General features: G+C 37.2%; 3 protein-coding genes across 5 annotated transcripts in view; 2 read left to right on the top strand and 1 right to left on the bottom strand.

Moving 5' to 3' along the window:
- LOC107654517 (homologous-pairing protein 2 homolog) overlaps positions 1–1,240 on the top strand; it is a 4,701-nt gene extending 3,461 nt beyond the window's left edge. Inside the window, exon 8 of the mRNA XM_016441614.1 lies at positions 1,071–1,240. Coding sequence (XP_016297100.1) covers positions 1,071–1,127 — 57 coding nt within the window. The 3' untranslated portion in view covers positions 1,128–1,240. The remainder of the gene's footprint in view (positions 1–1,070) is intronic.
- Positions 1,241–1,266: 26 nt separating this feature from the next.
- On the bottom strand, positions 1,267–8,560 carry LOC107654516 (max-like protein X). Of its 2 annotated transcripts, none has more exons than XM_016441613.1 (8): positions 8,476–8,537; positions 7,537–7,573; positions 7,223–7,312; positions 6,764–6,873; positions 5,955–6,057; positions 5,762–5,861; positions 5,349–5,550; positions 1,267–2,767 (listed from the first exon to the last, which is right to left on the bottom strand). In XM_016441613.1, the coding sequence occupies exons 1-8, from the start codon at positions 8,515–8,517 to the stop codon at positions 2,711–2,713; spliced, it is 741 nt and encodes a 246-aa protein (XP_016297099.1). In that variant the 5' UTR covers positions 8,518–8,537; the 3' UTR covers positions 1,267–2,710. The 2 variants fall into 2 exon arrangements, with proteins under 2 accessions (XP_016297099.1, XP_016297097.1); XM_016441611.1 differs by having other exon boundaries at positions 1,272–2,767; positions 7,537–7,576; positions 8,476–8,560.
- Positions 8,561–9,827: 1,267 nt separating this feature from the next.
- Positions 9,828–14,157, top strand: part of LOC107654518 (formin-like protein 1) — a 17,794-nt gene continuing 13,464 nt past the window's right edge. For both annotated transcript variants that reach the window (XM_016441615.1, XM_016441616.1), the window contains exons 1-2: positions 9,828–10,664; positions 13,454–13,537. In XM_016441615.1, the coding sequence (XP_016297101.1) occupies positions 10,500–10,664; positions 13,454–13,537 (249 nt within the window). In that variant the 5' untranslated portion in view covers positions 9,828–10,499. The remainder of the gene's footprint in view (positions 10,665–13,453; positions 13,538–14,157) is intronic.

Genomic DNA, 14,157 nt, shown 5'->3' on the forward strand with positions numbered 1-14,157 from the left:
GGAACTACAATAATGTACAGTATTTGAAAAATAATGTGTTTTTTGAACATTAAAGCATGTCAACATATTCTGTTACACCAAATACACAAAATAATGATCTTTAAAGTAGCTTCATATGACCCCTTTAAACTTTTGTCCATTAAAATATCGGAAATTATGTGACTGTAAATAAAGCGAATCTAGCTCAAGTAGCATACCCAAATGCATGTTAAAGTCGTAGCACATGCGGAGATGGAGTCTTTTTACATTGGATATTATTAAAGAGATAGTTCACCCAGAAATTAAAATTCTGTCAATATTTACTCATCCTCATGTCGTTCCAAACCCGTAAGACCTTCGTTCATCTTCGGAACACAAATTAAGGTATTTTTGATGAAATCTGAGAGCTTTCTGACCCTCCCATAGACAGCAGCGCAACTGGCAACGGCAAGTTTCTAGGCTCAGAAACAGTCCATGAAAATACTCCATGTGAGATAAGTGGCTCAACCATAATTTTATGAAGCTACGAGAACACGTTTTTGTGCGCAAAGAAAACAAAAATAATGACTTTATTCAACAATTCTTCTCTTCCGTGGCCCCGTTGGCTGCCATTATCGACAGTACCACAACGCATGCGTGTACATGAAGTTATTTTTGTTTTCTTTGCGCACAAACATTATTCTCGTAGCTTTGTAAAATTAAGGTTGGACTATTATTATTAACACATGGACTATTTTAACAATGTCCTTACTACATTTTTGGGCCTGGGATCATTTCAGTTCCATTGCTGTCTATGGAGGGTCAGAAAGCTCTCGGAATTCATCAAAAAATATCTTAATTTGTGTTCTGAAGATGAACGAATGGTTTGGAACGACATGAGCTTGAGTAGTTAATGACAGAACTTTCATTTTTGGGTGAACTATTTCTTTAATTATTAGCTTTATCAACTTAAAAACCCCCCACAGTTCCCTCACAAACCCCTACGGGTACACAGCCATTGTTTTGGGAAACCCTGCCTTAGAGTATCATGTGTATTTTTATATAGACAAATGAAAAACTCTCTTTCCTGTACATCTTGTGTTTGAAATCAGGAGGAGGCTGGGATTGAAACCGATGAGGACCATAAAGTGGCAATGCCCAACATCTGATGGAGGACTCACTGATTAAATTCAGATGCCGCCAACATCGTTGCTGGGACACCAGACCTTTGGAAAGTAATGTAGAGGATTCTGGGACACTGAGAGAACTGTTTTGTTAAAACCCAATCCTATTTATAAAAGTTCTGTTGAGAAAGAAAGAACAAACAAGCTGTAAATAAGTTTGAACATTGTTTATTTTTCAATTTAAAAAATTATACTGATACAAAAATATTTCCACCAGATTCTTCCGTTGAAGTCAGAAATGCAGAAGCACAGAGTCTAGTATAGTAGTTCAGCATGACGTAGCCTCGTTTCTGTGAGCTGGCATTCGCTCCACTGTATGGCTTAACTTGTAAAGACGTCCCTTATTCCAGCACAGGTCAAACAGTTGATTGTACAATCATGTTATTTCAAAAAAAAAGATCTCAATACCTAAAAATCTGTGTCCTGAGTAGACTTCTAATTTTCATTACGCCTTAATTAACATTCATTGAAAATATAAATAGAATTGGGCGGTCACACCATGTGAAGCTGCTACCACGCACGGATGCGACTGTGTCTTCATTGATAGCTTATGCAGCACAAAACATACTGATCACAAGAGCTTAAACCATTATCATAAATGTAGAATAAAACATTATTGCGTTACACAAAGCTGAACAAAAACTGACATAACATGACAAAAAAGAGGTTTATCTTCCATTATTTGTGCATAGACACTGCAATCTTTGGTCACAGCATCCCAAAGACAAAGAGGAACTAAGATGGCTCAGCATTGCCTAACTTTAATTATATTAAAGCATGCCAGACAGCTGTTTTTGGACGTATAAAAATCAACTGACAGTGCATCACAGTGTAACCAGACCTCTCGGCTCCCCTTTCCAGCACTAGGCTGTTCGTAAAGGTGAAAATGTAGTTGTGCTTTGGAAAATAATTTGAACATGAGGTAAAGATGATAACTGAATGCAACACACCAAGCTTAATCATTCAAAGGCAGCTGTCTGGTTTATAATGCAGTAAATTGAGACATATCTCTCACCTCAGTATATGGGGTGTGAAGTTGTCTTACAGCTGAGTATTCCTCATATCTGTGGTTGTCAGGATGCTATTTTATCTTAGCATCACAACTGCAAACTTTTGAAAATATGAATACTGATGAAACTCTTCTAGTTTTAGACTAAACAGAAATTATTAAACTTCAGGACTGAGGTGTGTTCGACAACATCAACTAAACAGAACTTACACATTCTTTAATTTCTAAACCAGCTGAAGGCGTGTGAGGAAACGATCTTAGATCAGATTATTACCTTCCAAATTATTAGTAATACAATGACTGATCGGAATAAATTACTGCATTTCCACATTTGTTGATTGGAATCACTGCCATAAACACTGTCAGTCAATACTTGAGCAAGCACTACTTCATCTCTTTAGAGTTCTTGAATGCACCCCAGTCCATTAGTGTGCTGATACCCTGCTGCATAGTGTGTGTGTGTGTGTGTGTGTGTGTGTGTGTGTGTGTGAGAGAAAGAGAGACTGTTCTTGAATGAGATATCAGCCTGAAAGACAGACAAACATACAGATTGACAGCTTCAGTACAGCTGACCATTCACTTGCTGCAGCACGATCACCATAAATTCTCTCAGCGTCTGTCAACAATACAGAAAAACATGGTTAGTCTGGGAGTTTACAGTGTTTATCTAAGCCTGTGTAGGTGATTGACTGAAAAACTGAAGCTTGTCGCTTGTGTAGTGATCAGGGGGCTGTTTCATAAAACTAGTTTACCAAATAAGCCAGGCTTATTTCAGTTATTCTGACTTATTGTCACTTGATTTGGTTTCCGAAAGCAAAATTACCATAGCTCAAGCTCAGTCAGTCACTGTGGCAACTTATGCTGGGAAACTAACCTGGTCCGAGGCAGGCTAACTGTCAGGCTAAGCTGAGCTCCTCTAACACTGACCAATAGGAACGCATTGATATTACCACTTATTTTCACTTGATTGGGTTTCATAAAGCAAAATTACCATAGTTCAAGCTCAGTCGCTCTGGCAACTTATGCTGGGAAACTAACCCAGGCTAACTGTCTGGCTAAGCTGAGCTCCTCTAACACTGACCAGTAGGAACGTATTGATATCACCACTGCAATGATTTTCTCACATACAATTAGCTGACTTTATTATTAGTCCAAAAATAAAAGTATACAGAAAATGCAACTTAAATAATCAAATAAATAAAAATATAGGCTACAATTAACTATTTCATGTATTGTGCCCAAAATGCAATGACCTTTTTTTTTTAATAGATACGAAAACATTTTAACACAGTTGCTACTTGCGCATTCAGTTGATCAGCAGTTTCTAGCCATGCAGCCTTTCTCTCTGATTTTATGACAGCTGTGCCTTTTATGGTTATTAATAGAACATTAAAACATGACAATCTAAAATTGCTCTTTAAAGCATTAAAGCATTAAAATGAAAATAAATAATAGAAATTAGACTACATTTTAACTGATAAGAGGAACACATTTAACTCGTTTGAGCTAGTAGGGCTGTATTAGCCAGCTTACATTTGATTTACAGTTACTCCTATCCTAAAAATACACTTATATGTAGGATTAAAATTCTGCTCGTCACATTTAATGTCCAACAACAAATATTTTAGCAGAATGTATATTTATTCAGAATTATTGCGCTATTATTCTATTCTGCTCCGTCTGTGTAGCGCACAAGCGTGCAGCAGTGCTCGTTCGCTCGCGTAAGCCTCGCCCACTCTTGACAGCAAAACAGATATATTTGCATGACTTTCTAACATTTACAGAAGAAAAATATACCTGTGACGTGTTAGTTATGCACTGAGAAAAACACAGTGTCTCAAATGCATTAAACGGCACAAATATTCGCTGTTTGTCATGGTGGATCGTTTTGATCCATGATCGACATGAAGGGCTGCATAAGAATAAGCATGCACATCAAATTATCCTGACTCATTGAACTTGGATCGAATTAGTGAGATTGCGTGAACTTAAATTGTCGTTTATGAAACCGCTGTAGTCCCGATTAATTTGTTAGGTTATTTCAAGTCAGGTTTTGGACTTTAATCCCCGCTTTTCTTAGCGTCTTTAATGAAACAGCCCCCAGGTTGTCTACATTGGTTTGAGTTGTCTACATTGGTTTGAGTAGAGTGTTATTAACGGTTTTATGGCACGTTTTGCATCTTTAATGCATTTCCAGGTTGCTTTGTCTAATTGGTATGAGCACATACTTTGTGTTTTTGGCGAGGGGCATTTACACTTGAATATTTCATGCATTTTTCCTGTTAAGCAAAATAGCAATCCGCTATGTGATAAAATAAAAAAAATAAAAAAAAGTGTGTAAATGTCCTCTAAAACAGTGGTTCTCAACCAGGGCACTTAGCAAACTTAAAACTTGCAAAAAGTCTTACTAATGATTTAAAATTAGACTAAACAAACTTTAAAATGAGCTAAAACAACTGCAAGAACAAAAAATTCTCATTTTAATTTACCTCAACTATTTTTTCTTCGAAAAGCCAGGGTTCCCATGGTCTGGAAAAACCTAGATAGCCTAATTTTAAATGTGATTTCTAGATTTGGAAAAGTCTAGTTAATTAATTAAATATTAAAAAATGTTTAATGAATATACATTATTTTCTAGTTTTCAAACTCTAAAATATTTGATCAGGTAGAAGCTGAGTAAAAACTATTTTTAAAAATCCTTCTGAATCCTTATCCAGTAAATCACAAACAACTGGAAAACTCATGGGGCCTTTACATATTGTTGTGGACCCTTATGTTAAAAAAGCTGAGAACTGCAACTCGTTGTTCATGTAATAATTCAGCTATTAACAAGCCTTAAAGGAATAGTTCACCTAAAAATTAAAATGTTGTCATCATTTACTTACCTCCATGTTGTTCCAAACCTGTATAAGTTTCTTTCTTAAGTTGAACACAACAGAAGATATTTTGAAAAATGCTGATGAACCAAAAAGTTGTTCGTTCCCATTGACTTCCAGAGTAGGGAAAGAAATACTATGGAAGTCAATGGGGACCATCAATTGTTTGATTACCAGCATTGTTCATAATATCTTTTTATGTTCAACATAAGAAAAAAACTCAAACAGGTTTGAAATGACATGAGTGAGCAAATTATGACAATTTTCATTTTTGGGTGAACTATTCCTTTAAACGTGTGAGCATGTATGTGTATGTGCTACCTGGGGCTTGCAGTGTTCCTCGATCCAGCTGAAGACGCAGGCAGAGAGCTCCTGAAAGCTGTTGACTGACACTGAGGCACTGAAGGACTGGAACAGAGAGTCCATGATGCTCTGAAACACACTGAACTTCACCTGATCTGAAACCTGCTCGCTGCCCTGCTGAGGGTTATTCTGATGGGCCTTCACAATGTGCTCATAGTTCCTGAAACAAACCATTAGAGACACATTAGTATCTCAGACGTTTCTTCCTCCCTCCCTGTTATAGGTCTTAGAGGGTGTTATCTTTCTTGGCAGAAGAGTGACAGTGTCAGATAAAGCCGAAAAACAACCCTGCCGGAGAATAAGTGGAACTACATTTGTCTGCTTAAACAGTTAAAAATGTCCCAGCCCCCTGTAAATAAACCCCCACTCACGTTTTCATAATTTTCAGCGCCATCACCTCCTTCCTAAGTGTGGAAACATCCTCTTCCTGCTTCTTCTTTTCTTTGTGGAGAAACTGAATGTAGTCGATTGCTGCAAACACACACACACAAGCTGCTGAGCTTTTCCATTCCAGAGTGGAAGACATGTGACAAGGAAATATAAATAGATAATGAAGGTTCTCACTCTTCTGCAGGACTGTAGCTTTACTCATCTTCTGTGTGGCCATGACAAAGTCAGACTGCTGCTGGCATGTAGGCACTATAGACTGCAGGTCATCATAGCCTTTCTGTGGGACAGAGATCCGTACAGACACATTTGAGTGACAGAAGTAGAACGCTAGGAACAAGGCACTGTGTTCTTTTACACACGAGCAGCTCACAATCCAGTGTTTTCAGGATCTCAAAGCGGGTCTGTTCACAGTAAATTCTGCTCCACATGAACTCATCTCTGCATGTTTTGGGTTGCTTGTACCATGTATTTGGGAACACAACATGCGCTGATCATCTTCCCAAATTTGTAATGAAAAGCACTTACAAACCAGCTGTTGTCAACAGAAGAGAAGATTTAAAGGGTCGCTGTGTAATTTTTTCCACCAAAATGAAAGCTTGATGGATTATTATTATTATTGCCATATTTCTATATAATCACAAAGTGTTTGGCCATATTGAGCAGCCCTACAAACAAGCACAGCACCTCGAGCTTTAAAAACATTTGTAATTGTAAACAATTTACAATTTTTATCAGGGAATGAAGTAATAAAACAAAAATAGTTTTGCAAATTGTGCAGACCTATGCTTACAAAATCAGTATTTCTATTTGGCAAAAATGCCCCCCTCCCCCCTTTAATTAATTACTTAAGTCAAGTAATTACTTTGCTTTTATGATCGATTATTGCCGTCACTTCCAAGTACTTAGGTGCCCTTGTGCTTATGTAAGCTACTATATTTTCTGTCTTTGTTTTCCCTAAACCAATTTGCTCTTCTCACTCTTACCTTGATGGCATCTCTGCGTTTCTGCTCTGCCTGTGTGTGTGCCTGTCTCCTCCGGTCTTTATACGACTCCTTATAGGGCGTCTCATGTCTGTTATCACTGTCTTCATCATCTAAACCAAAGGGAAGAACCGTATGTTAGCACACTGTATCTTGATGTCTGTCTTTAAAGTTGCAGAAATCAACATGTTTTCTTTTATATTGTGACGTACAGTGTCAGAGTGTAACGTAATTGAAAAAGAAAACAATATAGGCCATGAACTTGGTTCTTTGCATCAGAGGGAGCAGGGAAGAGTCTTGCATACAGTATGTATACAAGGATTTAATTGTTCACAATTAGATCTAACACATGCATTTAAAAAAAAAAGATTTTAGTATTTCATGGCAGTGAAACGATGACCATTTTAGAGCAACGGTTATAAAATAATGGCCATTTTTGATATTAGATGATTGAGGTATTACCTGTGTTTGGTACAGAAGAGGCACTTGTGGATCCGATGCTGTTGGCTCTTGACACCAAACTTCCTTTGTGAGCATTCTCGGCAAAAAAACCTAATGATATAGAAATGTATATAAGTATAAACGTATACACTAGTGTTCATTTTTGGTTACTTCAACATTTGACAGCACAAAGTAGTTTCAGTTTGTCAAGTCCAGCCTATGGGTTCATTATATTTTTATAACGGCATGTCTAACCTTCATCTTGGTATATAAGCTGGAGAAAAAACACATTAGTTGAGACTTATCAAGTAATATTTTATAGCTCTGGTACTCACTGTGATCGAAGCCGTTGTCACTGAAGGCGCCGTCCGTCTGCTGAGACATGATGGTGAGACGGGTGATATAAAAAGACAAACAGAAGAACAGTCAAAGCCAGCCAGACTAAAGATTCAGAGACCAGCCAACTGATGATCACATATGCAAACAGAGCCTGACCCGTCCTGCCTTACCTTTATCTAGGACACCTCTAAGTCCCCACTGTGATGTGTCCCAAATAACCCCTTTAAAGGGTGACATTTAATCTACATGTATAATGCGTCTCCAAACTCTCAGATTGAGCAATCTCCTCATCATTACAGTCGGTGCAATTGAGGGCACATTTTATTCGCTGCATATGAATACGGCAGGAAGTTATAATGCATTGGAACCGCAGCATAAATATAGTGAAGGCACAAACAAAGAGAACTAGTGAGCTTTATTTTGCGGTCTTGACAGTATTTTGGCGCATCATCTGTCGCTTGAATCGAATCCCGCTCTCTGGGGAGTCGATTCGCTCGTTCGAACGCGCCTTCCATGCCCAAAAATTCTGTCTAGTGGCAATTTAAATACGTTTCGAAACACAGCCAATGTAGCGATCAAACAAGTTAGCTTAGCGGATTCAACTCTTACACATCTGTTATAGCTTCCATTCTAACATTTACAACATATATAGTCCGTTTAAGCGCAGAACCGTTTTCGGACGCGTTTCTGTAGTAATTTGTTGTCTAAATCACCACTAAATACACTGCATTTTGAAACCACGATAATGTGGGAAGCAGGGTAATTGTTCTTTTGACTTGCTGAACTTTACGACTAACGTTAGCCAGCTGAGCTAGAGTGAAACCAACCGCTGCAGACCTACACAGATAAACAGAAACACACTTCACGAGGGCGATTTGGGAGGATATGGCTGTTTAAAATCAACGGACCGTCTTTATCTGAATATGTTTCCTTACTTTGAGCCAGGGATCCTCCGGCGACGCGCTGTTTTCCGTCATTTTGGAATAAACAATGACTGGATGTTACGAGCTGCGCCCTCTATTGGCCATGATCTGGTCGGACCTCTAGAGACTCATCCTCCACTCTGTCGTTCTCTCGTTCTCCTGACTACTGACGGCTATGATTTCCGATTAACTCTAGTTCATTAATATATTGATCTATTCGTTCATCCATTTCGTTTTTTGATTTACTCATTGCATTGACTGTATTATATTATATTTTATTGTAGCCTATAGCTACACATATACCTTACATTGATCAAATATAAACATCAGTGTGTGGTCATTTATTCCACATGGTGGTGCTCTAAGAGTTTATCATACATCAAACTGAGAGTTAAAGCTCATACCACATAGTATCTATCTATCTATCTATCTATCATCTATCTATCATCTATCATCTATCTATCTATCTATCTATCTATCTATCTATCTATTTATCTATCTATCATCTATCTATCTTGGCTTTGAAAAAGCTATAGAACCTTTATGCTGTTATTGCCGGAGGGGAAAAATAAATAAATAAAATAATTCTGTTCTTTAATTAGCGTATTATCGTATTTATAGCGTATTATAAATTTAAGCCGTAACATATTTACGACCAGCAGAACACAACAGTAAATCATAAATTAAACCAATGATAAATATTTAATCAATTAAAATACAATAAAATAAAAACAATCGGTAATATACAATATTAAGCAAATGTGATAATCTGTCAAATAAAAAATATAAAAAAGTCAAATAAAAATGCCAGTGTGGTTTTATTGTGTTCAGTTGTTTACCCAACAGCTATTACAAAGGTAACACTTTACAGTAAGGTCCCATTAGCTATGGTAGTTAATGCATTAACTAACATTAACTATCAATCTGAAATATATTTGTTATAGTATTTATCAATAAATTTATTGGTTAATGAAAACACAACTGTTCTTGTTAGCTCAGGTCCATTAAATAATATATTCACTTTTTGTTTTTATTTATGTATTAGTAAATGTTGAAATTAATGTTGAAATTAACTGAGACTTATAAATGCTTTAGGCCAAAAAAAAAAATGATATTAGGACAGAATTGGAAAAAATGAGAAAACAAGTAGCCTTGTGACAACAAGCCCTGATCAACAGCATCAGTGTCGTAACATACATACAGTACATAATATGCACATGAGTGGTGTGATATGTTTAGATCATCATATTTTTTAAATACAAACAGAACTTAAACCGACACACCCAGCGGGCTCTCTCTCTCTAGTGCGAGGTATACAGGAAGCGTGGATGCTTCTGCTTTTTTCTGTGGTTTCTTCCTGCTGTCACAACTGCTTCTCTCTCATTTCTGTAACACACAGCAGTGTGCTCGGACAGGTGCCTTCATGTCAATTTGCCAACATCTGTATATTCTTCTGGAAGAAACTTCTGCAGGCTTGATCAGTGGGGCTGGACATAAAGGAAGATGCTCCAACATCTGAAGCACTCACATGAGAGGCAGACAACTGGAGTAAAGGCCTGTTGCGCTGGTAATCAACACACTCAGCCGCACTGAGAGGCTGAAGAGCTGTACTTTCAAAGGACCTCTATTGTCTTTATTGTGAAAGTATAAACAGAGGCTTTTCTTCTTCCTTTTTTTGACTAAGCAAAGGTGAAAGTTCTTTTTACCCTTCATTTTGAAATCGGAGGAATTTTCTGATTGTGAGTTTGATTTTAAGTTCTCATCCTCATTGAGAGCTTCTTCACAATCACTTGAACCATCCTGGACACCGTTTTTGGTTTGAAAGGTATCCATGCTCTCTGACAGCATGTGCTAAAAAGACTCCATGTGCTTCCACCTACACTGGATCTGAGTGACTACAAAACTTCAAACAGTGGATTTTTACCTGTGGATTGCAGAGAGGTTTGTCTGGGTTCCTCCAGAGTTTGGACTTTTGGAATTGTTAGTGGTTGATCCAGAAAGAGTTCAGTATCCTGGAATTCCTAAGGAAAGTTGTGATGGGTAACGCAGCCGGCGGGTTGGAGCAGGTGGATGGGCCGGAGGCCAAAGGCTCAACAGGAGGGTCAAACACTGCTCCCTCCACACCCAAAAAGAAATGTGCCCCTGTGAAACTACCCATGCCTCCTGAGGAAGAGCTCGAAGAACGCTTCAGTGTGGTTTTGGTGAGTTCTTTATACACAGACATTACTTATCAACACAGCAAAAGCAGCTAATCTTGATACTTCCTGTTCTGATAAAAACAACAGCCATGTTAGGAACTACAACAGTATTAGATTCTCTGTCTTTGCATTTTGGAAACATAAATATTAGCTGTAGAAAAAAAAAACACAGGAACTTCTTGTATTCTTGACGCATAGACAGTGATAATCTAAAAAGAAAATCAAATACAATATGAACATTTCAAAGCAAATGCAGTCTTCCACCTGAAATGCAAAATGAAGTAACATTTGGAAAAACACTTCTGACTTAATACAATCTGATTACTGTCACTTTAGTTCCACATGGGCTTTTGGTATAGGAAATGGCAGTGGCGGGATGACAAATTAGGCAACTTTTGAAGAGAAGTCATAAGATAAAAAGAGGTCCTGTATTCTCGGTGACGACTGACCTTTGTTTCGTCTTTCGCTTCGTTGCAAGACAACACTGTCAGTTGGTTATACTCCTAGATATGCCATCCCTTTTGTTGAGCAATGTGTTGAATCCTTTAACTGATTCCTAATGGAAGCTCAGTTATCTTCCATTTGGTTTCCATCTCAGAATAGACATTGTGACTTCTCATAAATGTGACTTAAATCTCACAGTATGATTTTGTTTCTTGTTTTTAACTTCTCGAAATAACATTAGAATTTTACCAAAGTTAAAAAAAGCACTTCCATATAACAAATGGCCATTTGATCTTTCTGAGCATACTCTTATTGGTCAATGCACAGGGGGGCACAACCAGACTGTCTCGGGCCCTGTGAGGAGTTGGACCCACTAAAGTCATCTTTACAATGCTGTAAAGTACTGTATGAAGGAGTTTGGGACAATCCCTGCAATTTTGTCCTTGAGCCCATAAATTCAAGTAACTACTACCCTGATTAGATTACTATTGTGTGCTAATGGATATATGCATTACATGGTCACACTTCAGAGTGATGTCCTCATTACAGGCTACTGCCATAAGCCCTGAACTGTGCTTTATATATAATATTAACTTAATCTAGTCTCCACTTTATTCACTTGAACCAGTAGACCACAGTTAGTCCCCCACCCACCCCGCTCTCGCTGTTCCTCCAGTAACCGCTCAATGTGTTTCTAAATGTGCTTTCGCTCTTTATGCACACAACCTTAAAAGAAATAACCATGCTCAGAGCGGAAACGTCTTAGTGCTTTAGGAGGAAACACCCAAGATCATAGCGTTTCTACACTAAACTTTACACCTATTTTTTTTTACAAACCACACCCTCTTAATTTGGTTGAAAGGTGCAATTCCAGATCTGGTGTGAAAGTGCAAAACATAAAGCTAATAATGATGAATTTTTATGTGTTTAAGTGCAAGACATGTAGCAACTTAGCCTCCGTGCCATGTTTTCAGGAAGTCACATTGTGTCAGACTGATGACTGACACAGCATATGATCTTAAGTAGATAACCTTAAGGGAAACATAATATGTACATAATATAATAATTTACTCAAAAATGAAAATTGCGTCATCATTTACTCACCCTCATGCCATATCAAACCTGTATGACTTCTGTGAAACAACAGTGGACCCCATAGACTTTTATCGAGACCGTTTTTCAAATTTCCACAAAAGTCATGCATGCAGGTTTAAAATTAAATGAAGCGAAATAGTCGCCTAAATGGTGACTGGATTTTCATTTTTGCCTGAATTATGCCTTTAACCCTTTAACTGTCACCCCCATTTTTGGACATAGAAATGAAAGTGCACAAACTTAAATTGTTATAATTCATGAACGAAAACATTTTGTAATATGATTTTGATGTACCATTTCTATGGTAATGCAATGTCTGATTTTAAAATGGCTTTCACAGGATGAATTTAGAAATTTTAAGCTTTCAATTGATATATACTTTATGATGATTTCTAAAACGTAATAGGGAAAAAGGCAACGAAAAAAGACTTTTTGTGACAAAGGTCAGAACTCCTTTTATGATGTAGATTTTTTTAAGGGTGGACTCTTGTCATAAATTAATCTATTACTGTTCCTACATAATTTATAACAAAAAACTGGTAAAATATCTATTTAGAAGTCTTGGAGTTTTCCAACGATATATAGTAGATTAGGATTTAATTATAATATAGTGAAGTAAACTGAAGGGGACAGGTGACTGTTAAGAGGTTAACAATCTGAAGTAAGCAAAAGAAGGAACAATAATTGCGTCATAACACATTTTGTAATGTAGACATTTCCTTCTCTACGTCTGTTCCACCAACGTCTTGCATCAGATATAAATGGTGATTATCAATATTACAAATTCATCAAGTAAATGGCAAATCAGATGTTATTTGAAACTGAGGAAAGACTGCAGCATACACACGTTAACGCCAGTCTCTTTCATAAACCATATACTCAGACTTTCCCATGCTATACTCCAGGATTATACTCCACAAACCAATTAGTATTGTAACACTGACAAACTTCTCTTCTTTTTCTTAAACTGTTTAAGCCTGGTTCTGGGTTACATACCACTGGCGGCAACTTTTTTGATATCCAGTATTATAGATGGAATCCGTCTATTGAAATCCAGCACTTTGTGATGGATATGCATTGTGCACATCAACCAATAGGAATAGCAATATGTTTACTAATAAGTGTATTAACATTGATACTGCAGTAATTTGAATCCATGAGTCTGCGAGCATGTTTGTACTGTACAGTTCTGCTAGAAAGGATTTCACCTGATCTCCAGGTTACTGTGATGAACCTCTAATTTCTCTTCTCAGAGCTCCATGAATCTGCCTCCTGACAAGATGAAGCTTCTGAGTCAGTATGACAATGAGAAGAAATGGGAGCTGGTCTGCGATCAGGTGAGTCGCTCAACTTCAACATTATGCGTTTTAAATAATGGCAGCTAAGTAGAACTGAGAGCATCTTGATTGTTTCTACTTCTCATTTAGAGAGTGAGACATTACTCGTATTGAAATACGTAATGAATTAGTCATATTGAAATGCGTAAGGCATTGCATTTTTGAGCAGTTTTCTCTGTGTATTACCATAATACTTCATGTCTGCAGTGTAGGTGTGACCTTTGAGTGGAAGCTATCTGGTAGACTACATTTAGACACACCAGAAGCATAAAAGAGATCTTTACACTGTGACACAAATACAAAAACCAAACTTATACAAGTTATATGAGGACTGTAACCAGGTCTCAAGCAACTGTAACCAATTTCTATAAGAGCCTGAAAGATTAAAAGTAAAAACAGCATTTGATTCATCACTCCATTCATACATATGTCAAGAGAAAATGTTAAAGTTTTTCAAATGTCTCTAGTGTTGATTAAAAAATGTTGTTTCTTGTTCTATGCTGACAATATAATTAAAGGGGTCATATGATGCTGCTAAAAAGAACATTATTTTGTGTATTTGGTGTAATTAAATGTGTTTATGCGGTTTAAAGTTCAAAAAACACATTATTTTCCACATA

This window comes from Sinocyclocheilus anshuiensis, unplaced genomic scaffold (assembly GCF_001515605.1).
Source record: "Sinocyclocheilus anshuiensis isolate Anshui unplaced genomic scaffold, SAMN03320099.WGS_v1.1 scaffold419, whole genome shotgun sequence".
NCBI lineage: Eukaryota > Metazoa > Chordata > Actinopteri > Cypriniformes > Cyprinidae > Sinocyclocheilus > Sinocyclocheilus anshuiensis.

What these genes read in the sequence shown, in the direction of transcription:
- LOC107654516 (XM_016441611.1), bottom strand. Translation starts at nt 8,517, where the DNA reads ATGACGGAAAACAGCGCGTCGCCGGAGGATCCCTGGCTCAAA. An exon ending in AGCTACAGTCCTGCAGAAGA is followed by an intron (nt 5,862 to 5,954) that starts GTGAGAACCTTC and finishes GTGTGTTTGCAG; the next exon opens with CAATCGACTACATTCAGTTT. An exon ending in AGGAACACTGCAAGCCCCAG is followed by an intron (nt 2,768 to 5,348) that starts GTAGCACATACA and finishes TATTGTTGACAG; the next exon opens with ACGCTGAGAGAATTTATGGT.